Here is a 26,647-nt window from a genome sequence, read left to right as displayed (position 1 = left end):
TGACCCAAATCCATTGACACCAGAAGCTGTGTTTTTGACCACTATGCAATAATGTTGCCAAAAGCAAGGAAAGGGGATCCTCTTCCCACCTGCCATCTTTAATTTAGGAAGCATGCATATTATAAGAGATGTTTCTGCTGCTAGATCAGACTTGGGCTAAAGGGAAGTGTCCATGAGGAGTGGTGGCCCTATCCAGAAAATGACTAGAATGGTGATCTTGACTGTTTCTCCTGTCCTGTGTAAGTGGTAATGGCTCCCATGCTATGGTGACCATGGAAAACTTGTTTCCTAAGGTGCAAAGAGTCATTAAAATAGGGAAACCTTTCCATTTCTCCTTAGGGCCTTTCAGAAGATCAAGATGATCCTATTAGTACCAAGCTTATAGCATACTTTTCTCATGAAATACTCAGCATTGAGTAGTGTTGGGGTCCTTACTTTACAAATAGGAAACAGAGGCTTAAAGAGGTTAAATGTCTTGCCTGAGATCCCACAACTAGAAAGTGATAGAAGCATTTGAATCCAGCTGTAGCAGACTATTCTGGCCTCACCATTCTGTGACACTTGTCTCCCCTCTGTGCTGTGCTGCCCCTCCCATCTCATGCTTACTCAAAGTGCCTGAGGCCCTGGCCCCCCCACTTCTCTCTTTTACCCCTAAAAAGGATCTGATGTCAGTCCTGTACAACTAAGCACGTTGTTCAGGAAGTGACTACCTCTTCAGAGTTTATTTTTATTTAAGCCTGCCCCCGCCAGTGGTGTGCTTATGTTGGCCCACATAAGAGCTGATTGCTACATTTTCAGGAGTTCTTTGAGCCAGTAGACTTTACATTGGTAGTTTGACATTGGTCATGATGGGAGTATTTACTCTACAGAAATTGGCAAACACCACAAACAAAGGCTCTCCCATATCCTCTACTGCCATTACCACTACAATGATTGTTAGACATTTACCAGCATACCACTGGGCCCTCATCTTTCCTTGTCCTTTGTTAAAGAATGTCTGGCAACAGGGATCACTTTGCTGAGAAATTGGCAGGCACAGGGAGTGTCTGAAATCACGCCTGGTGGCCAGTCACCACCTGACAGCTCCACGCTTCTCTCTGGCCCACTGCTCCAGCATGACAAAGCAGCTTCCCGGCCCCAAGGAAAACACTTGCACATCTCAATACTTTGAACAGGCATCTGACATCAGATCTAAATCCATGTTAAAATAAAAGGCTCAGTCAGTATGAATTATAATGACAATGGGCATGGAAATTTGAAATTAGATAAAAGCAGACTTATTTTGCAGAACTACAGTATTTGTTCCTGAATATGTAAAGGATTATTTTTATATGATATCATAAATCCACAGAATTTTAGAGCTGCAATGAACATAATTTTACAAATGAGAAAAGAGAAAAAGAAGCTGAGACCCTGAGAGGGGAAATGTTGGCCCAACATCACGCATCTCATGATGCATGTATGTCTCTACCCACACAGTTATATTTAGTCACAGAATAGAGGGAATCCAGAACCCTGATGTTAGCCACACTTTGAAGAATCCTTGAATGTTTCCCTTCATTTGAAAATGATTATGTTATGCCACCCTGCCAGCTCCTTCACAGATATAATGATGATACAAATAATAGCTAATTTTTACTAGGTGCTTACTAGGTGACAGGACTTATGTTAAGTGCTTTATATATTAAGTTGAACTACGTATATGAAATTGCCAACATTTGATCTTTTTTTAATCTATCAAATGGTAATTTCTAATAGGTCAATCTAAATATATTTTCTCTAAATATTCACCATTTTCCTATGAAGTGAATACTATTATCACACCCATTTTACAGATGGCAAGACTGAAGCTTTAATTTAAAAATAAATTTAAAAAAGCTTTCTTCCCACAAGAAGATTATTCTTATTTATGGGCAATGAACAATGTACTCTTGTGTGCAAATCGATGGCCCTAAGCAATGGAATGTACATAGAACATAAACAATAATACCTGACATATCTTGCCTTTCTCAGTGACCTTGGAAAATTTTCTAATCGATAAATTTCTGTAATATTTAAAGAAATGCTTTTAAAAATGTTATTTATGAATATAAAGCATAGACATTAGAAAATAAGAAATTTGATGTCTGTGCGTTATATATCTGCTGTATCCCACGTGGAAATGTTAGAAACTATAGCTCAGGGCTCCCCAGAATGAATTAATTGTCCTAGAATTTTCATAATACTTGAATGAAGAAGCTGAGTTATTTTGCAACATTGTCTACATGCAGATTATAACCAACAAAATTCTGAATCAAGACCAGTTGGTTGTATGTCTATCTGCAAATAATATTGTACAGAATTCACAATCAAACAGTTCAAAACAAGCAGTTACACTCAGAAATGATCAGTACTACGTACATGGGATGATGCTATGTCAAGTGATGAGTCAGGAAAGAAAATTAGTGAAAACTGTAAAATGGGCTTTGAAAAAAATATTTAAACATAAATGACTACTCTTCACATATGAAACCAGAACTTCTAATGTCCCATTCACAATAGAAAAAAAATTGACCGATACCATGTGATTAATCAACTCTAAATGATGAATTCTCCAAGTTGAAAACTCGGCTATTGGCCCTCCCTTAAGTTAGTCAACAAATATTTATTAAATATCTACCACAGGGGCCTTGCGCATAAGTAATTCCATATTATTCCCAATTGATTGGCTGATTATTATCAGTAAGCATCTGCTTAAGATGAGCATGTCTTTTCACCTCTAAAAAAGAGGCAGTATTATCTCACCTGCAACTTAGAAGTCTAGGAGTCCATAGACTCCATACCCGGCCTGGCCTCTTTCAAGTCTCCATCTCATTGAACACTTCAAAGCCTCACTCTCAAAAGACCCCAAACTCATGCCTACACCTACGAAGTCGGACCCCAGCCAAGAATCAGAGTGCCTTTGTCTCTAAGGGGCCATCAAGCACCAACGTTATTTCCCCTACCTCCTTGATGATGGAAAAATAATATGATGATATAGTAAGGAGGCAAACATACTTCGAAAAATTGCTGAAAAGAGCTATACAAGTGCTACTTCATAGAAACAAGGAAAGAAGAAAGGAATGTTGTAGGTGGTATTTCCAGTCCTTTCATTTTATAAAGAATGAACCGGATGCAGAAGGTAGAGACATTTGCCCAGGCTAACTCACCCAGAGAGAAGTGGAGTTTGGTCTCCTGACCCCTCTTCCAGTGCTTTTCGTACCAAACTACATTGTTATGATTATTCACGTTGCACTTATTATTATTGATGTTATGGACTATAAGACTATCTTTAGATATATAAATACTGACTTAGCTAAGCAGCTGTAATCTTCTAGATAAGAACGACTGTTCTATACTGCATAACGTTTTGTGCGTGATAGTCTCCTGGGAAGTTCTCCTGGGGATGAAGAGGTTTACCACCGGGCTTTGCAAATTCTAGACAATTAAATGCCCAAGGACCATGGTTCCCTATGTCAGGTGAGTGATGACCATTGAGACAATTAAAACTGAATCCATAAAAATGTTGACATGGGACACATCACTTAACCATTCCATTTGCCACATAAAATATTATAATTTAAAAGTCAAACTTAACCTTGCAGGGGAAAGATAAGCTAATGAATAATAAACTTACTCTTTTACAGTTTTTAGAACTGAAATCACCTAATACAGTTAACCCATCTCTTGACTTTTCTCCATGCTCTCTTCCAATTGCTCTTACTGTACTTTTTAGGTTGTTATAACAAGTACATCTGTGTTTTCTGTGTTCTTATTTTATTCTCTGTATATCTTCATGAGTCAGCCCAGTCTAACTATAAAATACTGTTTTAAAAAGGACAAAACAAAGTGCTCACATACCCCATGACGGTCCTCAAAGTATGCCAGGCTGGTTTTGGTTAAAACAAAGAATCGAACTTTAAAGTTCGAAGGAGAAGTTCTTCTCTTTTGTTGGGATTTCTTGATGAGTTGTTCTTCCAGGAGGATAAAGTTGTTCATGATCCAGTCCTTGAAAAGTGATGCACCTTGGGCATCACCCCTCAGCACAACCAGAGGAAACAGCTTCAGGGCAAGGAATGAGTTGGAGAGGCAGTTGATCTTCAGAGAGTTGTTCAAAGGCAACTTGCCTCCAATGTTATCTCTCTACCAACATTCAGTCAACATTGCAGAGCTTCTCTTCTGATGTCAAAGCCCACAACCACATCCTTTCAAAATTCAGAAAACTAGAAGCATAAGTAAAAATTATACATACCCTTTGCTGTACGGTTTAGAAATGATATTTGAAGAACCTCAGACTCAAAATGATATGACAGATCAGAGTTTAATCTTCATAGTTCCTGCTTTAGCCTGTCTAACAGTTAAGGCATGTATTACAAGGGGTAGAAAGGTGGACTTTGGGGTCAATGGACAATAGTTTGTGTGTTAGTTTTCTGTTGGCTGCTGTAACAAATTATCCCAAGTTTAGATGCCTCACGAATTTATTATCTTACAGTTCTGTAGTTCAGAAATGAAAAATGGGTCTCACTGGGCTAAAATCAAGATGTCAGCAGGGTTGTGATCCTTTCTGGAGGATCTCTAGGGTAGAATCTGTTTCCTTGCCCTTTCCAGCTTCTAGGATCACCCGCATGCCTTGACTCTCAGCCCTCTTCCTCCATCTTCAAAGCCTACAACAGCAGGTCAAATTCTCTCATCTCATACAACTGTAACCTCTTCTTCTGCCTCCCTCTTCCATATTTAAGATTCCTTAAGATTACACTGGGCTTGCCTGGATAATCTAAAATAATCTCCCTATTTTAAGATCTGTTTATTAGCAACCTTAATTCCATATTCTACCTTAATTCCCCTTTGTCATGTAAGCGAACACATGCACAGGTTCTAGTGATTAGGACAAGGACATCTTTACCTACCACAGGTTGTCTTCTGACTCCACCAGCTAACTAACTGTGAGACTATAAGCAAATTACTCAAGAGCTCTGAGCCTCAGCTTTTTTACCTGTGAAGGGGAATAATGGTGTCCCTACATGTGGGGCTAGTCTCCAGCTTCCTTGCCAGTCTCATCTCATACTTCTCTGCTCACACATTTTCACTTTAGCCCTCATGCGTGCTTCTCATGCTGCTTTGAACATCTGCTCCCTTTGCCTGAAAACATCTTCTCGCCCCGCTTTGCCTGCTTTAACTCTAAATTATACTGCTAGTCTCAGCCATGTCACTTCCTCAGGGAAGCCTTCCTGGCTTTACTAAGTCAAATCCGCCAATTATATATGTAGAGGACACCTTATGACATACCCCTTCATTGTACTTTTTGAAGGGTGATTTTTGGATTAATGTTTGTCTCCCCCACTAGTCTGGAAGCTCCCTAATGGTAAGGAGGACTATGTGTGGTTTTGCTCACCATTACATACTCAGCAACCATTACGGTGCCTGGCACATTAAAAGGATGTTTAGAAAAATGTGTTGAATGAGTAATCACCAAACTGGGTTGGACAGTTATAAGAGACAATGGGCATAAAACACTTAAGAGAAATATATCAAACTTTATTATTTTGTTAAATTTAAATAAAAGTCCATAGTAGTTTGTCTGTGCTACAGAGAAATGATTGCTTTTCCATCGCGAAACATAGTGGAAGAGCAGAAAATAATTAAATCCTTCAGAATGGCATAATAAAGTATACATGAGCTCTGAAGACAGACAAAATTACATTGGAATCCCAGCTCTGTCACTTACTAAGCTGTTTCTTTGAGTGAGCTACTTTCCCTCGCTGATCCTTGGTCTCTGTGAGGGTCCTTTTGAAGACAATCCCATAAGCTCTGTGAGTGGTGGATGCTAGTCATGTATCTGGCCTTAGAATTAAGGTATAAAGTATCGTGAGTCCTACTTCTAGCATGAAGTAAATAACCAAGAAATCTCAGTGTAAGGAGAGATGGCATATGCCAGACAGGGATAAATAATGAAACAGAACAATCATTATTGCTGTATAGGAGTGCAATGATCTAGAATTTATTTTTTTCATGTGAGTTACCAGACTGCAGCTTAATTTTGTCTCATATATTAGATGCCCCAGCATAATCAAGACACTCAAGATTGTTGGGGAGGGAATACTTTAAATGATTTCCCCACCTCCATTCTGAGATTTTAAGATAGATGTGTGGAAATACACTGCCCAAAAGAGGTAGTATTTCTTTTCTCTCCTGAATATGGGCTTGAGGCAGGGATTGCTATTTTCTCCAAGTATCTATTCTCCCCTTCTTCCCAGGTAACAGACTCCCTGAAGGTTATCAGGGCATCTGGCCAGCCAGAATAAAGATTACATTTTTCAGTCATGTTAACTGTATTCTAGCTAATTGAACAGGGCAGAAGTTATGAGCACAATTTCAAGGAAATGTCCTTAATGGCAGTCATCATACCCTTTTCATTCTCTTTTTCCTCCTTCCTGCTAACTAAAATGTGAATGTGAAAGTTGGAGCTAGAGCAGCTATCTTACACCTTGAAATAGAAATTGCATGTTGAGGTCAGTGGAGCATAAAATAGAAGGGTTCTGTGGTCCTGATGACCTTGGATCCTCCATGCAGCCTGGGAGCACTTTTTCTTTAATGTAAAAAGAAATAAAATTTTATTTTCTAAGCCCCTGTTATTTTGAGATTCTGTCACAAACAGTAAACCTAATTTTAACTAATACAGTGCATTTTCAAACTAGACTGTAAAGTCCTTTGAGAAGGGTAGATTTATACCTGGTTTGTTCAGGTTGAAAGATTTACAGACTTCACAAAGTATTCTCATGTGGGGAAGCAAAATGTCATCAGTAGCTGTTGTAATAGGAGCCTTTCCTTTGCCAAATCTCCATGGAGTGTAATTATAAGTAATTTTATTCTCTCTCTCTCATAGCACCTTCAAACCCACTCACTGGGATTGGTTTTTGTCCTCACCTAAACATAACCTTAAGAGACCCAATATTCTCCCCATCACTGTTAGGAAAACATGTGTAAAAATAATCGCTTTGTTTTGTTTTAAAGTCCTATTGGGAATTCCCTGGTGGCACAGTGGTTAAGAATCTGCCTGCCAAAGCAGGGGACACAGATTCGATCCCTGGTCCAGGAAGATCCCACATGCCGTGGAGCAACTAAGCCCGTGTGCCACAACTACTGAGCCTGTGTGCCACAACTATTGAAGCCCATGCACCCTAGAGCCCACACAGTGCAACTACTGAGCCCACACGCCGCAACTACTGAAGCCCACACGCCGCAACTACTGAAGCCCACGCGCTCTAGGGCCTGCGTGCCGCAACTACTGAGCCCGCACATCTAGAGCCTGTGCTCCGCAACAAGAGAAGCCACGGCAATGAGAAGCCTGTGCACCACAACGAAAAGTAGCCCCCACTCACTGCAACTAGAGAAAGCCCGTGCACAGCAACGAAGACCCAGTGCAGCCAAAAATAATAAATAAAACATTGAAAAAAAATTCTAAAAAAAACCCAAAGAAAAACAAAAAATACCTATTGATAACTTTTGGAGGATGCTGGAAAACCAATTTATTATTCTGTAAACTGCAAAACAAAGGGAAAGAATAAAATATATTTCCTATTTTTCCTGAAGAGCCGTATCTCAGTTTAGTAATCAAATATTTAATGGAGAGTCCTTCTTTACAGAAGAATTCCAATGAATAAATTAAGGAGTGATAGAATATCACCATTTTGCAATCCTAATAATGCATAACGGTTTTAGGCAATGCCCATCAATGGTTGCTATAATCATTACGTGAAGAGCCAGTAGGAAAATCTATAATTTATTTATTAGACTGATAGCATTGTAACACATTGATCAATCTTAACAGCAGGAAAAGAGAGACAATCAGACATTATGTATTTCTTGAAGTGGTGCAATAGGAAGTACACAGAAGCCTTGCCAAAGGAAAAAAAAAGAAAAAAATCAAACAATCTCATCCAACCTCTAGATCTAAATTCAAGTTTGCAGGAAATACAAGAGATAAAGGAACATGACAAACGACAGCACGGAGATAAGTTCAGAATACAGTGGACCCTCTATATCTGCCGGTTCTGCATCTGTGGATTCAACCAACTGTGGGTCAAAAAAAAAAAAAAAATTCCAGAAAGTTCCAAAAAGCAAAACTTGAGTTTACTGTGCACCAGAAACTATTTGCATAGCATTTACAGTATACTTACAACTATTTATATAGCTTTTATATTGTATTGGGTATTATAAGAAATCTAGAGATGTTTGAAAGTTTACAGGAGGAGATGAGTAAGTTGTATACAAATACTACGCCATTTTCTATAAGGGACTAGAGCATTTTGTATTTGGGGGGTCCTGGAACCAATCCACCATGGACACCTCGGATCTGTACCCAAATCGCTAAAGACAACTGACCCCATGTCTGTAACAAGTAAGTCAGAGGGAGAAAGAGACTTTAAGAGCCATATCAAGCATGTGCTGATTTTGTTTGGATTTATATTCAAACAAATCAATTATATAAAGACATTATGAGACAGTTGGGAAATCAGAACACTGCATATTTGATGACTAAATTTTTTAATTTTTAAGGCATGATAATGGCACTGTTGTTATTATAAAAGAGTATTGTATACAGAAACATGCAGAAATAATTATTGATAAAATAACAAAATATATGAGATTTGCTTTGTTATAATCCAGTGGAGGGGGAGAAATAGGCAGGGCAAGAGATGACAAATGTTTGGCTGAGTTGACAGTTGAAGCTGGGTGATGGATGGGTTGGTGGTTCTTTATTCTCCTTATATTGCTATATGTTTGAAATTTTTCATAATAAAAGTTAAGAAAAAGGCCTGTCCAAGTCAGTCTAGTAACAAAACCTCCAAACACATATTGAATTTAATGCTTTTCCTCAACCTAAGCAGAGGTCTGGTACAGGCTTTGAAGCATGTTGCCTTTTCTACTATATCCTAACTCCTCCTCCTTCCCCATACACTAGCCTTGCTTCTGACGCACTCCTTCTGGCTCAGGCTTGGGGCAAGAAGGGAAACAGGCACTGAATTCAATGAGGTCACAGTTGTAATCTTAGGTTGATGCCCTCTGAATGTGGTGGATACACAATTGTTGCTTTTTCTTTCGTGGGAAAGTTTTGTCATGTGTGTTGTTGCCATTATTTTCAGAGGGCTCTGACAGCAGTTCTCTTGATATTGGAGATGCCAGTCTGACTCCCAGTGAGCCCAACCTTCAGCTCTTGGGCTTCTGCCGGTCCTCCTCCAGCGTGCCTCCCCTGCAACTCTGTTGGGATCCCTTTGCCCATCTTCGTTGTCCTCTTGGGTAAATGTTCCTTGAAAATGAACTGCATGCCACTTATTCCCTCCCATGGCTCTAGAGAAGACTCAGGTATCCATTGATGGATGTATGTACCATTTGCCCCAAGTTCAGCCTCTTCTCCCTCTGACACCAAACAAGGAGCTCTTCCGCGAGATTTAACCTTTGCCTTTCTCCAAATAGGATTTAGACAACAGTCCTCATAAACCCTATGAGACTTAGGTCAAGCTAGTGAGTAGTCCTTTAAAGTTCCTGTCACTTAGCTTCTGGTGGATGCAAACACCTGCCCCCTTTCCCCCTGAGTGGGTTGTGAGAGGAAACGCACAGTGCACCAAAAACTCTCCCTTGGTTTTTCAAGCTTTTGTTTTCTAAAAGCTGGAGGTGGGCAAAGACTATTACTGGCAGGACTTGTTTTGCTTCCTATTGTGTCAAGCACAGATGATAAGGTATTTTACTTTAGGACAGAAAGTCACTTGATTCCTTAAATTGTATTATTTTAGGTCTTTGAGGCCTCAACTGAAACTGAGTTGGAAAAGTGAGTTTAACATCCTCTCACAAAGAAAAAAACAATTCAGCCTGGCACTACTGGATCCAGCTACTTAGTGACATCAGAAAATTTGATTTTCATTTCTTAGTTTTGTGTCAGCTTCACGCTTAGGAAGGCTTTCCTCTGTGGCAGCAAAAGGCTGACATTTTGCCAGTGGAACTGGATTCTTTTTCCTAATAGTTCCAGCAGAAGTCTCAGAACTATGAATCATTGCCCTGGCCTGGGTCAGTTGCTAATATGTAGCTCAGTCATTACAGCCAAGGTGATAGCATGTTCTGTTGTCTATTTCTAGGTCTGCACCCTTTCCTGGATTTGGGGATGGGATACAGTCGGCCCTATCCAGCCACATGGGCTGAGAGTAGAGAGGGGTTTTCCTCTAAAGGAACACCAAGAGTGTTGCCACTAGAGGAAGTAGAACGGATGTCATCTCATCAGTAAATCATCTCACCTTTACTCTGCCCTGAAGCCCATCTTCATTGTTCTAGCATTTGAGGCCCTGCAAGTCCAATCCTCTTCTCTGGTCCAGGGAATAGCCATTTAGATAAGTGGAGATGCTTCTTACATAACTCCAGAGCCCTCCTGTGTCCGGGATGAAGAGATCCTTCAACTGCACCCTTAGGATGTGGCTTCCAGGGCCTTCATTATCCTTGTGGTTCTCATCCAAACTTGATCAGGTTTATATGGATCTGTTTAAGAGTGATACCCAGAATATTTTGGTAATTATATAGCTTCTATCTTCTGAAAAATTAAAAAAAAAACCTTATTCCTTCTAAAACTATTAATCCTAGAGAAAAAAAGTAACATAGAGGTATTTGTACTAAATGTTCATTGCAGTGTTTGTAATGGAAACAACCTGTACGTGCATCAGTGAGAAACTGATTAATCTATGGTGCATTCATCCAGTGGAACACTGAGATAACGAAAATGAATGAAGAATTTCTATAATGTATCACTCTAAAAAAGTACAAGATCTATTGTTAAGATAGAAAAGGTGCGGAAAAATATGTATGGCATAATCCCATTTTTACATAAAAGTATTTTGTGTTTGTATTAATATGTATGTATATGTGCAGGGCAATGTCAGAAAGTTTCTATATCAAACTTCCAGCAAGGAACTGGAAAGATAGAGAGTTGTTTTGCTTTTTAATTTATGTAATTTAAAAAGACCATATTGTGGGGGAATTTTTTACTTTCCAATTTAGTCCTTTGTCAGAAATAATTGGTTTGATTACTAGAAGATAGTGATAACTGAGGTGGCCAGTTAGACCTTAGAGCTGAGACCTAATTTTTGAACGATATATATATATATATATATATATATATATATATATATATACACACATACATACATATATATGTATTTCTGGTTACAGAAGTGAAATATATCTTGCTGGAAAGAGCCAACCATCAAATAGACAAAAATAATAATCACTTTTAGTCTCACCCCTCAGAGATAATCAATGTTAACAGTTATTTTACTTTATTCCAGTATTTTTTCAGAATTAAATTTAATATTTATTCATTGCAATATAATTGCAATCATCATCTTATCCCAGCTCCTGGATCATTTACCATCTCCCACCTCTACAGTTTCTAATCTTTATTTTTATCTTAAATGTTAACTATTTTATTATTTGTATGTGTATTTAATTGTAAGCTTCTTCAATATAACATCAAAGAAATAAATATTTAGACCGAGATGGGATGTCTCACGGCTTATAAACGCAGCAAAATTGGAACCCAAGAGAGGGAAATTGTCATAAGAATTTTGGCTCTGAGTGGGGCTAAACATGTCTGAGGACAGAAACTAGAAGGGAGCAGAAAGCAAGTAGGTGGGGAAGAGAGGTGACACTTGTTGGACCATAATGCTGAGAAATAAAATTCTTTAGATCTCCTGTCTGGCTTCTTTCATCTATACCAGCTCATTTTCTTTTGAAACCTAAGGCAGAAGCAAACTGATTTGCATAATGGAACTTAGGGAAAGAGTCTAGGTGACTGTGGTCTTTTTCTGACAACCAGAAGGTGAGGTAGAAATCAGGTTGGCTTCCTGAAGTCCTAGGTGCCCAAGGCTCACCACACTTCATCCCACGCCACCTCGGTTTAACAGTGTTGACATATAAGGACTGTGGATTGTATTTTAGGCCAGGGGATTTACCCAGAAGATATATGCTGTGTACAGTATGGAAATCTCCCCACCCTCACATCCTGCCTAGCTCACTAGGCCCTCTCAGGTGGCATGCTCTTTGAAAAGGCTATATATAGCTGTCTGCTTGCCTTGCTTTACAAAGTGATAGGTGCGGAACAAAAGTTATTGACTTGAAACCTCTTCCCATGATAAACAGGTGGACTTCAGCCATCTATAATCTTGCATGTCTACCTATACTCAGTACATCATATACAGTATTTTGTGTTTTCACGCTTCACATCTCTTTAATCTTAGGCCAGTTAAAAATGTACAGGAAACTCTCCTTAGAATTGTGGTTCTGGCAGTTTCTCTTCTCACAAAACATTGTTGGTTTTAAATATTGAGATAAGTGTTATCAGGTCCATTCATTCAACTCATTCACTATTACTCTAGCATGTATTTAATTGTCCTCCTGTATTGCTCTCTGTCTCTTCAGGGTGTTCTCCTGTATTGTAAAGTTTCCGAAATTCGGGTGGTGGTTTATACATGCTTCACTATAGTCCTTGTTAAGAAGAATTACCAAAAACTTGTAAATAGAAAAAAATATAAAGCAGGTAACGTGTACTTTCTTTCTTTCTTTTTTTTTTTAATAAATTCATTTATTTATTTTTGGCTGTGCTGGGTCTTCGTTGCTGCGTGAGGGCTTTCTCTAGTTGCGGTGAGGAGGGGCTACTCTTCGCAGCAGTGCTCGGACTTCTCATTGCGGTGGCTTCTCTTGCTGCGGAGCATGGGGTCTAGGCACGAGGGCTTCAGTAGCTGTGGCACGTGGGCTCAGTAGTTACAGCTCGTGGGCTCTAGAGCGCAGGCTCAGTAGTTGTGGCGCAAGGGCTTAGTTGCTCTGTGGCATGTGGGATCTTCCCGGACCAGGGCTCAAACCCGTGTCCCCTGCACTGGCAGGCGGATTCTTAACCATTGTGCCACCAGGGAAGTCCAGCATGTACTTTCAATGTCATATTAAAGCATTGTTTAAATACCTGCCCGAGAGGGGCTTCCCTGGTGGCGCAGTGGTTGAGAATCCGCCTGCCAATGCAGGGGACATGGGTTCGTGCCCCGGTCCGGGAAGATCCCACATGCCGTGGAGCGGCTGGGCCGCTGAGCCTGCGCGTCCGGAGCCTGTGCTCTGCAATGGGAGAGGCCACAACAGTGAGAGGCCCATGTACCGCAAAAAAACCCAAAAAAAACAAAAAAAAGGTATTCCATTTGTAAATACCTGCCCGAGGATTATGTGGTTATCTAACAGAAGGAAGTAAGACAATGGAATTGGATTAATAAATCAAGACTGAAGTATTGCTGTCTATTATTTTTAATAGCTTTATTGAGATACATTTCACATATCAAAACATTCATCCATTGAAGGTGTACAGTTCAGTGCTTTTTCATATATTCACAGTTGTGAAACTATCACAATGTAACTTTGGAACATTTTCAGCACCCCAAGAAGACTATCTATTATTGATTAAAGTCTCAGATTCAGTGAAGTTCTCTAATAACTTATAGATTTTCATTCAGAAGAGGTGCAAATGATTTCTGTTTAGTAAAAAAGGTAGCCCCAAAGCTTATGTTTTTATTGTCCTGTAGACATTTAGCCAGTTTTGTATCTAACCTGGCAGTGTTAGTCCAATATTCTTTCTCCAATGCCAATGCCTATACCTTTAATTCTCCTTTGAACCAGCTTTACCATCATGCTGATTCCCTCATTGATGAGCTAATGAAATCTGTGACATGTTTTCATTGTATATTTGTGTGAGAGTCATGTTTTAAAGTTTTTGAAACTTATATTTGACAATCTGAATGCTCTTAGCTCAATGGTGGGCACATAGCTGGCAATCAATAAATATGTCTTGACTTACTGATCTCCATTTTTTTGATAGGGGATACATCAGACTTTTAAACTTTGGAAAGAGAGAATAAATTTTCAGAAAGTCTTTAAGAAAAGTCAGAAAATGAATTTGGAATGATATTTTGTATTTGGGTTCTCAAATTCTAAAATTTAAAGTATTGTTTATTTTTGGGCAAGTAGTGTATGAGATAGAATAAAATCTGAAATGTATAGAAGAGAATGCCCTGGGAAGCTAAGTCCCCATCCCACCATTTCCTTCATCCAGTAAGTTTGCTCCGGGTACTGGTTTCCTGTGCATATTTTCACATACGCACACAAACACACACACACACAAACACACATTTTTAAAATTTTTATTAAAAAATACATGGCATGCCTTATACGCTCTTTGCAACTTGCTTTTTTTACTTACTGATGTTTATTGAAAATTGTTCAACGTCCGTATACATAATAGTTGCCTCAGTCAAAACATGTCTGGTGGCTGATCACTTTTCACTACTTCCACTGCTTCCACACACATCTTCATCTCTTGCAGGAGCTACGCAGTCTCCGTTTCCATCCCTATTACACCTCTATGATCTCTTTGCAACATGGTGGCCAGAATGATTCTCCATATATGTAGGTCAGATCATCTCCCATTTAGAGCAGAGCTAAACACCTCACAATGTCCTACAAGGTCCTTCACACATGATCTGCTTCCCTACCATCACCACAGTTGCTTCTTGGCCTCAACTCCAATCTCTCTCCCTCACTCCACTCTTGTCACTGTGGCCCCCTTGGTGTTCCTCTAACATATCAGGCACACTCCCACCTCAGGACTCCCACCCCTTGCTATTCCCTCTGACAAGAGGCTACTCGCCAGACATCTGCATGGCTTCCTCCCTGACCTCCTTGAGGTCTTTGCTTAAAAGTGGCTTCTCACTGAGCCTTCCTTGACCACCACCTCCAGCTCCTTCTCTCATGCACACACTCCCATCCCATTTGCCTACTTTATCTTTCTCCACAGCATCGGACATACCATATATTTTACTCATCTACATATAAGCTCCATGAAAGTGAGGATATTTGTTTCTTTTGTCCACTGCTGCATTCCTAGCACCTAGAACAGGGCCTGGCACAAAGTAGGTACCTAATAATATTAATTAAAAGAATTGATGAATTTATGCTGCATAGTACTTGTATATTTGTGTTCTACTTGTGTGACCCAGTGTAGTATAGTTTAACCATTGCCATATTTGGGGACTTATATATGCTTTTGGTACCTTTTGACATTGATAAAGTTACCTAACTTCCCTGAGCCTTGATTTTCTCCCCTATAAAATGGGAATAGTAGTTGTACCTACGTTTTATAGCATTGTTTGGGAATTACATTTTTAAAAGAATGTAAAGTGTTTAGCACTATGCCTGATTTATAGTAAGTTATTTATAATATAATTATGATTTCTCTCATTAATCATTCATCAGAAATGGACTTACGAGAAGAAGAGATGATTGAGTATATAAAAACTTCTTGTTTAAAAACCCAATAGTGCTAACTTTTAGTGATTATCTCCTTACAATAGAATATAAGCCACTTTGTTCTTTTTTTGGAGAAATCATTTAACATCTTCAGAAAAAAAATTTTAGCTCTTCAGAAGTAGGGACCTTTATCTCTGCATTTTCCATTTTCTAGCTGGTCCTGAAAATAGTGCCTGCTCAATAAATTTTGTTGACTAAACAAATGGAAGAATGAATCTCAGTGGGTATAAGCAAGTTCATATTTACTGAAAAGCTGCTATTTGCCAGGTACTGCAAGAGGCACTAGGGATATAAAAAAGAACATTTGGGGGATGAAGTTTATTTCAATACCTTCACATAGTAATCATTGAGTTTGGGAGATGTATTTTTACCTCAAAAGTAGTCTTCTAACTGGGGGAGGGGGAATTTGGATTCATCACCTTGTGCAAAGTACAAAAACTCCAGAAAGGCATCTTTGCCGTAATTTCTCTGAAGAGCTTTTCAAAGAAACAGAACATCAATGGTTTACCAGGTAGACATCAAGAGTGAAGAAGCAGGCAGACCAATATGGGAAATCCTATGGTGATTCAAGACTTTAGTGATTTCCTGGGGTCCCCACGTATCTTGCTAACCATGAGTGATTCTATATTTGGTGCAGAACGAGAGCACGATGGTGAGCCATGCAGCTTGAGACAGAGAAAAAGCCTGACCTGAAGTGCAAGACTGGGGATAGAATCCATCCAGCGCTACGTTCTGCCCCTGAGCAAGATAATCCTGAGCCTCAGTTCCTCACCATAAAATTATGGTTTTCAAAACCAGCTTCCTTTACAAGAATATACAATGGGAAAAAGACAGTCTCTTCAGCAAGTGGTGTTGGGAAAGTTGGACAGCTGCACGTAAATTAGTGAAGTTAGAACACACCCTCTCACCATATACAAAAATGAACTCAAAATGGCTTAAAGACTTAAATATAAGACATGACACCATAAAACTCCTAGAAGAGAACATAGACAAAACATTCTCTGACTTAAATCATACCAATGTTTTCTTAGGTCAGTCTCCCAAGGCAATAGAAATAAAAGCAAAAATAAACAAATGGGACCTGATCAAACTTGTAAGCTTTTGCATGGCAAAGAAAACCATAAACAAAACAAAAAGACAACCTGTGGAATAGGAGAACATATTTGCAAATGATACAACTGAGAAGAGCTTAATTTCCAAAATATACAAATGGCTCATACAGCTCAACAATAGAAAACAACCCAATCAAAAGATGGGCATAAGAACTAAATAGACATTACTCCAAAGAAGACATACAGATGGGCAATAGGCAAGTGAAAAGATGCTCAACATCGCTAATTATTAGAGAAACGCAAATCAGAACTACAGTGAGGTATCACCTCACACCAGTCAGAATGGCCATCATTAAAAAGTTTACAAATAACAAACGCTGGAGAGGGTATGGAGAAAAGGGAACCCTCCTACACTGTTGGAAATTAAATCGGTACAGCCACTGTGGGAAACAGTGTGGAGGTTCCTCAAAAAACTCAAAATAGAATTACCATATGATCCAGCAATCCCACTCCTCTCCTGGGCATACATCTGAACAAAACTATAGTTCAAAAAGACACATGCACCCCTATGTCCTAGCAGCACTATTCACAATAGCTAAGACATGGAAACAACCTAAATGTCCCTCAACAGATGAAGAGATATAGATAGAAGATGTGGTACATATATAAAATGGAGTACTACTCAGCCATAAAAGGAATGGAATAATGCCATTTGCAGCAACATGGATGGACCTAGAGATTATCACACTAAGGGAAGTACATCAGAAAGAGAAAGATAAATACCGTACGATATCACATTTGTGGAATCTAAAATATGACACAAATGAACTTATCTACGAAACAAAGAGACTCACAGACATAGAGAAAAGACTTGTGGTTGCCAAGGGGGTGGTAGGGGAGGGATGGATTGGGAGTTTGGGGTTAGCAGATGCAGATTATTATATATAGGATGGATAAACCACAAAGTCCTACCATATAACACAGGGAACTATATTCAATATCCTGTGATAAACCATAATGGAAAAGAATATGACAAAGAATATATATATATACATAAAATGGAATCAGAAATTAACAGAAGAAATTAACACAACATTGTAAATCAACTATACTTAAATAAAAAAGAAGAAGGAAAAGAGAAAAAATAGAAGCCAAGGTTGGGTTACCTTTGTGGGGAGGGAGCATGCAGAAGAGGGGCTGGCAGGGTTCTATTTCTTGCTCTGGGTAGCAGCTACAGGGGTGTTCACTTTCTTGTTACTCATTAATCTATATATTTATGGTTTGTGCACTTTCATGAATGTGTGTTATATTTCACAATAAAAACAGTTTCTAAAACTGTAAATATATATGTATATGTATATGTATATGTATGTGTGTGTATATATATATATATATATATATGTTAGCCTCCTTGAAATGAGAAAATGGGTGAGAAAATTCTCCATACCCTGGAAACAACAGTACCAATGGGACTCTGAGGGTAGCACTCTTTCTAAGTTCCTGCCAGCACTGTGCTATATACGCTGGGGGCACAGAGAACAGCAATCCCAATAGGATGCCTGCCCTTAGCAAGTACACAGTCCACTTCCAGGATTTTATCCCCAGGGCATCATTCAGCAGAAGCACTAAGATGATCCCTGCAGGGAGATTTGTAACAACAAGACTGGAAACCACCCAGATATTTACAAAAGCAGGATGGTTCTCTCAACATTTTGATTAGAAAGACTATCCAGCCTACACACACCTATACCCTGGCAGGGTCAGCCTGTTCCCTATGGATGTGGTGGTTGGTTTAGCGGGGAGGCTGGTGAGCCTGCCCCGAGTGGGTGGGGGCTTGGAGGCTCAACAAAGGGGTGTGTGATGGTGATGGGTCACAAAGGACTGTGCAGGGTAAATGAGGTCGGGTCAAGAGACTTAGGCAGAGCCCTGCAGGGAGGGGGCCAGTTGCCTTCGTTCCCTGTCTCTCCGAGACTCGATTTGTGGCTGGTGGCCACTGTCTCAAATGAATAGAACCATGAGCAGTGAGCATTTGTTACCTCATTACACGGCCAACAGCTACCGTTCAGTAGGCGTGTTCTGTACCTCCATGGGGGACCTGCAACGACAACTGTACAAGGGAGGAGAGTATGACATTTTCAAGTATGCTCCCATGTTTGAGAGCGACTTTATACAGATCAGCAAGAAAGGAGAGGTGATTGACCTACACAACCACGTCCAAATGGTGACTGTGGGCATCGCATCTACCAGCCCCCTCCTCCCACTACCTGACGTCATGCTGCTGGCCCGGCCAACAAAAGCCTATGAAGAGCATGTCCGATACGCCCAGATCACCAAGAGAAGAGGTCGCGAGCCCGTGAAGACCCTAGAGCTTACCAGGCTGCTTCCCTTGAAGTTTGTCAAGATCTCCATCCATGACTGTGAGAAGCAGCGGCTGCGCCTGAAGCTTGCCACCGGCCGTACTTTTTATCTGCAGCTGTGCCCCTCTTCCGATGCTCGAGAAGACCTCTTTTTCTATTGGGTAAAGCTTGTCTATCTCCTGAGACCACCGGTAGAGAGTTGCAGCAGTACCCCGACGCTCCAAACTGGAGATTCAGCGACTATAGAGGATCCCAAAATCCTAGTGGTAAGTACCTACAGAGACTCAAGAACACAGGGCAGGGTGCTTTGGGAGAGCAGGGCAAAGCTGGTCCTTCATGGCCTTTGGTGCTCTCTGAGACTCACCTGGGAAATACCTTCCATTGTTGACAAGGGTCAGGGACAAATGAGCCATCACTATGGGATTCACCACACTGGAGAGGTTCCAAGTGCTTCTCCACACTGTCCCACAAGGCCGAATTTCAGAGAGACCTTAGGTATCATATCAGCTGCACTGCTCTCATCCCCAGGGCTGTAATCCCTTCTACAGCATCCTGATTGTCCGGTCTCTTCTTGAACACTTACCCTAGCCCAGGTAGTCTCATCAGTTGTGGAACATCATTCACAGTTAGGAAGTCCTTCCTTCATTCTGTCTCCCCGTGACTCTGACATGCTGATTAAAATCAGCCCAACCCGTGTAGTCACCAAAATGTAGAAGGTGTGCATCCCTTGACCCAGGAACCCCGCTTCTAGGAATCTGTCCTGCAGAGAGAGAAGCACAAGGGTATAAAATTAAAGTGTATATCGTGGAGAATTGTATCAGTGCTTTCCCTGGCCCTGGGATTGTTCAAGCAAAATGGAGTGGCCGTTTGACAGGGGTGCAGTAGATGGGATCTTGCATCCAATGGGAGCTTAGATTTGGTGATTTCAAAGGTTATTCTGAGTATAAGCCCTTGAGTTGCTCAGCTCCAGGATGAGAGAGGAGCGGACAGTTCTGATCTCACTTTCTGTCATCTCTATCTTATCTGTTTCTCCTCCCCTTGGCTCAGGCCACAGAGCTCCACAGAGAAAGGGATCAGGATGAGGCTGGGCTTCACAAGCTTCATGACGTGTCTGGAGCCATGTGTCGTGATTATGTTGGGGGAGAGGGAATCCATCATGCCCCCCATGGCTCAACTGCAGCCGTGAAAAGTGCCGAAGGATCAGCTGCAGAGAAGACCACGGGCCAGGTCGCAGCAGAGACAGCATCAAGCCCTGGCGGAGGAGTGGCAGTCTCGGGGGTGGGCGCAGGCCCTGCAGGAGGTGCTGTGAGCTTGGCGGCAGCCGAGAGCACAGGCACCAGCCAGGTGAGCCAGGCCCTGGCGAGAGCCACCATCAGGGATCCAGGAGAAAGCAGATCCGGCAAGGCCATTGCAGGTGCTGCCAGCACATCCTCGACGGGGGCAGATAGTCCAGAGAGCAGCATGAGCGTGGTGTTTGCAGGTGCAGCCACGAACAACAAGCCTGCTGCCGGAAGAGCTGAAGGGCAGGTCGCAGCCCCCCTGGTCTCCACCTTGCAGAGCGAAGACTACATGTCTAAACGGGGTGGAAGCCAGAAGATCTCTCCCCGCCCCAGGGATGAAGCCTGGAAGGAAAAAAAGAAAAGAAGGGAAAAGGACAAGTCTTCATCTAGGAAAAGTTTCCATCACCGCAGGACACGTGAAAGTCACCGCAGGACAGGAGGGGACAAGACCCAGAAATCATCCTCCTCCCCCTGGTCCTCATCCAGCCATGGAAACTCAGAAGTTGACAAAAAAGAAAAAGGGCACAGTGGCACCAGGGGCAGAAGACACAGCTCTCAAAGGAGTGGCCGCCACAGCTCCTCTGCCAAGAACCGGTCCGCCACCAGTTCAGGGACTCCAAGTAAGAAATCCAATAAGATCTACTCGTTTTTCAGGAGCTTGAGAGTCATTCCTGGTTCAAAAAGAACGGTCACACATGACAGAGAGGTAGACTTCGTGGCTAAGACGGTAGAGGAGCGCAACATAGAGGCCAAGGTGGAGAAAGCCCCAGCTGGCCGGGATCTGGAGACCAGTGGAACGATGACATCAGAGCCGATGGAGACCATCGTTATTGAAACCCAATCCATTTAAATAGAAGCCAGGGCAGGAAGCTCTCCATGGAGACCCAGCTTCAGGGAAGGATCCCTAGAGAGGCAATTCCTGCTTTCTTTAATAAAGGAAACCATACAACTCCAAAAGAAATGCTATCTTCTGTTTTCTGTGTCCCCTCGCCTGGTAGTGACTTCACAGTGACTTCTGTGATGTGAATTGTGCTTCGGCCTGAGACCCTAGCCTCCAGTCGAGCAGGACCCCCACCTCCCACCCACGCCCAGCAGAGCCAGCATTAGAGCTCTGCCTTGCCTCCACCTCTTTCTGCCTTTGTTTTCCCCAAGACTATGGCTGCAAGTCACAGACTACGGGCTGGGAAGCATCACCACCAGCACGTCCCCAAGCCCTTCCTTTTCTCCCTGAAGGTCCCTGAACATGGTCATTCAGTCCAGTCCATAGACTAAGTGACGACAGCACTCATGTCTCCTCTAGGGATAATCAGGGAAGAAAAGAAGGGGTGCCTCAGCATTTGTAGGCAATCAGAATAGTGAAGTTTATCATCTTGATCAGGACTGACAGCCTGAGGGTCAAATCTTGCCAACTGCCTGGTTTTATGAATAAAGTTTTATTGGGCATAGCTACAGTCATTTATTTAAATATTGTCTAAGGCTGCTTTCACATGAAAATGACAGATTTGAGTAGCTGTATCAGAAACCACATGGCCTGCAGAGTCTAAAATATTTATTTTCTGTCACTTGGCAGAAAAGTTTTGCCCACCTGATTTTAATCTTAAAATTCTTCTTCCTCCTGGGTATGTACTCTGGATAAATTCTCACAAACGCTTGCCAGGAGACAACTAGGAGGATGTTTGTAGTAAAACTGTAACAGCAAAACCCTGGAAACAGTCCACATGTTCACCAAATAGGAGAAATGAGCAATTGTGGCATATGCCTACAGTGCATATGATACAGCAGGAAAGATGAATAACAGCTGTACAGGGTAGCATGGGGGAGTCTCCCGTAATGTCGAATAAGAAAAGCAAGTCAGAAAAATACATGCAATATAGTTCCATTTGTAGAAAAGTTCAAAAACAAGATCAAACAATGTGAGTAGGGACACACATTTGCTAAAAGTGTAGAAAAAAACTAGGACATGATAAACACAAAATTCACAATAGTGGATTTCTGTAGGGTAAAAAGAAGGGAGGGATGGTCTGGGAGGAAAAGCTTCAACAGAGTGGGAATTTTTCTATTATGCAAAGGGGTATGTCCATGGGAATGTATTATTGTTTCCATTTTATTTTAACATCTCTGACATCAGGATGATTTTTATATTTCTGTCAGCCAAGTGGCAGTCTCTGCCTTAGAAATATCTTAACCAATTTGTTTCACTTTTGTTTTCCTTTCAATATACGCACAAGAGATGGATGACAAAGTCTGAAAGATATCTTTCAATAAATATAAGATAAAGAAACTAAGTGACATAAATACTCACTATCCAGGAACACAAGAAAGGTTTACATATATCGTTAAGAAATAATAGAATAATCCAAAATGCTCTGTGCTAATGAACTATGTAAATTATGTATGCATGTGGAAAGCGATTCTAAAAATTAAAAAATCATAAATGAGATTATGAAATCTCATTTCATAATGAGATTATGCATTTTTAAATGTCCATTTTAAAAAAGTCTTTCCAATTTAAAAAGAGTTGTAAATAAATTTCATGAGTCCATGAAAATCATTAAATTGTTAACAACAGATGATAACAGTTGGATTAGAGGAAGTGTTGATAACAGTTAACAACACTTGGATTTGAGAAGAATGCCTCTGAGAGCCATGTGTGTTTGTATGAGCCAGGGAGTCATCTGCTAGCCTTGCAATTCTTTGCTCATTCTCTTCTGTGACAACAGGGTCTACTAGGACGGAAGTTGGGTTTCCAGTAAAACTTAGGGACTTTCTCTGCAGAGCAAATGTAAGTGGTAGAGGTGGAGGAGGTGAGAAATAAGATACGGATTCTGGGAGGAGTGGTAGCTTGGGAGGATGAGAGGAAGCCCTTCTCAGTTGATCTGGTGGGTGGCTGGAAAATCCCATCTTGTGATTTCCGATACACAAAGACCAATAGATGGTGGGGATCAATGTGTCCTTGGAGTTAACTCTTGAAGCAGTGGGTCTTGGTAAGAGGAGAGAAAGAGCCATGTTCTCTAAGACCTGAGAGGGATTTGGGGGAAGCCTTCTGGAAATGTGAGGAGTTATGGGGTAGAGGAGAGAGATAAAGGGGAGCTCTTTCCAAAGCCTTTGACTCAGAGCCCCAAATTTTCACTATGCCAGAGGCTGAATCAGCCTAGTTAAAACAGCTTAATCTTACGATTCTGTACCCTTGGCTTTACCTTTTGTCTTTCTTATCCTGTATTATGCATTCTCACTCCCTCACCCCAAAGGACTTCTTTAACGTGAACCTAGTTAGTCCACTATGCAGGGCGTTAGCTGAGCAGACCCACAGTTTACACAATTTACACCTCCACTGAAGTAAAGTGGAGGTGGGGACTTGCCCACCGCAACGTACCCTGCCTGACACTTTCTCTGGATTTCCTTTTCTATCTTGACAGTTCATCAAGAGATGCATGCACAGATGCCTACGTATTTCAAAGCAACAGGCATCTTCCTCTGGAGGGAGACATCAATTTGGGTATCAAGTCAGTACACCCTATCAGATAAAGGCCAATATTTTTGACAGCAATATTCATCACCATGGTAGCGATTCTGCAGCTGCAAGTGCAATTAGGCAATGGATGGTTGATTACAAACTAACCAGTGTCCCAAACTTCAAGTCTGGCAACACACATACATACTAGAAAGGGGTTTTTTCCCTGCAGCAAAATAAGGGCATTCACAGGATTGTTGTGATCGACTGGAGTCTTTCAGACACAAGAAAGATGTGCTATGGTGGGAAGAAGCAAGTTGCCTCAAAATATTGAAGGCAGTGTCACGGCTGGCAGAGCAAGCGTGATGTGATGCTGGGGAACACAGCAGGGTCCAGGCCATGCAAGGCTTTGAGGTCCATTTAAAGGATTTTGATTTCTGACCTTGGAGTGATGCAAAGCCATGACATGTTTTAAATAGGGGAGTGGCCTGATCAAATGTGCCCTTTGTGGAGGGTACTGTGGTTTCTGTGAAAAGAAGTATTTGGCTAGGGGGTTGTTAATATGTGACTTTATGTTACTTCCTATCTTTGGCCACGGGATCTATATAATGAGGAGATTGGAGGGTATGTTTTGAAAGACACTGTTCCATTTGAAATATCCACATGGGGTGGACATTTCTTCAACGAAGGACTTGTGGCCCCAGCTGCTGGGGGTGCTTCCCACAGAAAGCCTTCAGCTGGCAGTGAGTTTGGAAATTGCCTGGGTTCCTCACCCGAGGGGCACGGCAAGAAATGATTGATGTGGAGTGTGAAGGTCAGGTCATCGTAGCCCAACACAGACCCTCTCTGAAGGGTCACTCCAGTTCAAGAGCTCAGCTTCTCCCTCTGTGCACTCCTGCTTCTGTCCCTTCCCTTCCAGAGGTGATCCTAGGAGTACTGCTTAATAAACACCCTCCTCACAAAACTCTGTCTCAAAATCTGCTTATTGGAGAATACAATCTGTGATACCATGTTAGTGTAATGTGCTGGGGTCACCCCCTCTGACTCAGGTGTCAGTTGGAGGACGATAATAAGGAGGCAAAGGAAAGCAGATTCAGAAGGAAGATAGCTAAATTCTGTGCAAGTCACAAAGACTGGCGTCTGCATGGGGTAAAGAAGCCCAAAGGAACTTGAACACATGAAATCTGTTTCTGTCCTTTGGAGGCCCCATGTTCTAAGAGAAGCTCATTCTGGACCCCAAGCAGGTGGAACCAAGTGGGTAAAGACTTTCTCAGATAACTGCAGAGAAGCAGCATGTGGGCTTGCAATGGGTTGGACCAGTGTATCTGCAACCCCTAGGACGGTAGTTGGCATTTAGTAGATGAGCAATAAAAATGATGAGTCATCGCATTTATTAGAAAATGAATGCATCATTAAGCTCTAAAAACCTGTCTAAGTGTGTGTTGCCACCCATGCCTTCAGGAAAATAATTCCAATCTTTGAATGACAGAGTTCCATGGAAGGACCGCTCCTTTTTAAATGGTGGTATGTGAACTGCTAACCCTGTCTTTATTTAAAATTGTAATATTTTGTCCATCATGGACTTTTTGCCTTAACTGTTGTTTTTTAAATATTGCGTTTATTTATCTTTCTTACTGAGGTTTTCTCCCCCTCCTTAATTTTGCATCTGAGGCAAGGGCCTCACATACCTTACCTTGGTCCCAGCCCTGAAGTGATTCTGAAAGCAAGCAGCTCATATCTGTACACAACTGCCATTCAGGAAACTTGAAAATTTTCTCATTTCTTTTGATTGTGTTCAATACCCATCTTTCCACATGTTTTTTTTGTTTTTTGTTTTTGTTTTTTTTTGCCACACTGCGCGGCTTGCAGGGATCTCAGTTCCCTGACCAAGGAGTTGAACCTGGGCCACGGCAGTGAAAGCCTGGAATTCCAACCACTAGGCCACCACAGAACTCCCCATCAATACCCATCTTTCAGCAAAAATATATTCAGCACTGGCTATGTGTGAGGCAGTGCTAGGAATTGTCAGAGCTGATGCACAGATAAGTTAGGAAGCTAGCTATAGCCACAGAAAGAAAGCAGGTGTGTAATTACAACTTAAGGCAGAGAAGGGCTGGAAGTGTAGAAAAGAGGCTACGAGTGGGTATGGAGGTAATTTTTATTTGGGTGAACTTGGAGAAACTTTTTGAAGAAGGTCACGTTTGAGATGGACTTTAAAAGGGTTGGATACAACCCAGATCTTTTGGGGAGTGTTTAGAAAATAAATCAAGCAGTCGATAAAATGGAAAGATTTTGTGATGATTCAAAAACACATATGATAGTGGCACAGCTATATAAAGTAAATGTAGACTTTAATGACAGTAATAGTGTCGACGAAAATTCAATTAACTATGAAGTTAAGAAGAAAAAAAGGGAATTTAATTTGAGCCAAACTGAGGATTGTAACCCGGGGGAGCAGATTCTCAGAAAGTTCTGAGAACCGTTCCACCTGTTAGAGGTCGAAGGCAGTCACATACATTTTTGAGACAAAGGATCATACATCAAAATGACATACAGATATTTTACATAAAATTCATCAGGGATACATGATCCAGGTAAACACATACAAAGTGAACAGCAAGTCACCATGACCCCCTACAGAGCTGGGAAAGAACACTATTCTTCTTTTTTTTTTTTTTTGGTACACGGGTCTCTCACTGTTGTGGCCTCTCCCGTTGCGGAGCACAGGCTCCGGACGCGCAGGCTCAGCGGCCATGGCTCACGGGCCCAGCCGCTCCGCGGCATGTGAGATCTTCCCGGACCGGGGCACAAACCCGTGTCCCCTGCATCGGCAGAAGGACTCCCAACCACTGCGCCACCAGGGAAGCCCAAGAACACTATTCTTTTAAGAAGTTACATTGCTAGCGTCAGAAGAAAGAAAAAATTTGATGTTTATGACTGAGCAGGCACCCGCATCTTTGAGGAGATCTGGTCAGTGTGTAATGCAGATGCATACTGCACATTAGGGAGGGAGAAGCCCCAAACAAACACAGAGAGAAAATTTTATGTTTAATTTTTTTTGTCCTGCCTTAAAAATACATTTTGTTTCATTGGGAGGTACAACAAATA

At 41.4% G+C, this 26,647-nt stretch overlaps 2 protein-coding genes across 4 annotated transcripts in view; one reads left to right on the top strand and one right to left on the bottom strand.

The window, feature by feature from the left end:
• The window catches only part of ITK (IL2 inducible T cell kinase), a gene marked incomplete at its 5' end in the record, with an annotated part of 79,208 nt that extends 75,191 nt beyond the window's left edge, over nucleotides 1-4,017 (bottom strand). For all 3 annotated transcript variants that reach the window (XR_013827606.1, XM_079916839.1, XM_079916838.1), the window contains one exon: nucleotides 3,880-4,017. Coding sequence is in view for 2 of the 3 variants with exons in the window: in XM_079916839.1 (XP_079772965.1) it covers nucleotides 3,880-4,017 (138 nt within the window). The remainder of the gene's footprint in view (nucleotides 1-3,879) is intronic.
• A 14,436-nt stretch (nucleotides 4,018-18,453) lies between these two features.
• Nucleotides 18,454-20,938, top strand: GARIN3 (golgi associated RAB2 interactor family member 3; the record flags this gene model as incomplete). The annotated part of the gene is made up of 2 exons (XM_079916924.1): nucleotides 18,454-19,074; nucleotides 19,856-20,938. 2 exons carry the CDS (start codon nucleotides 18,454-18,456, stop codon nucleotides 20,936-20,938), a joined length of 1,704 nt encoding a protein of 567 aa, XP_079773050.1.
• Between the last annotated feature and the right edge of the window lie 5,709 nt (nucleotides 20,939-26,647).

The sequence above is a fragment of the Stenella coeruleoalba genome, assembly GCF_951394435.1.
Source record: "Stenella coeruleoalba genome assembly, chromosome: 3".
NCBI lineage: Eukaryota > Metazoa > Chordata > Mammalia > Artiodactyla > Delphinidae > Stenella > Stenella coeruleoalba.
This window is presented reverse-complemented; position numbering and strand designations above follow the sequence as displayed.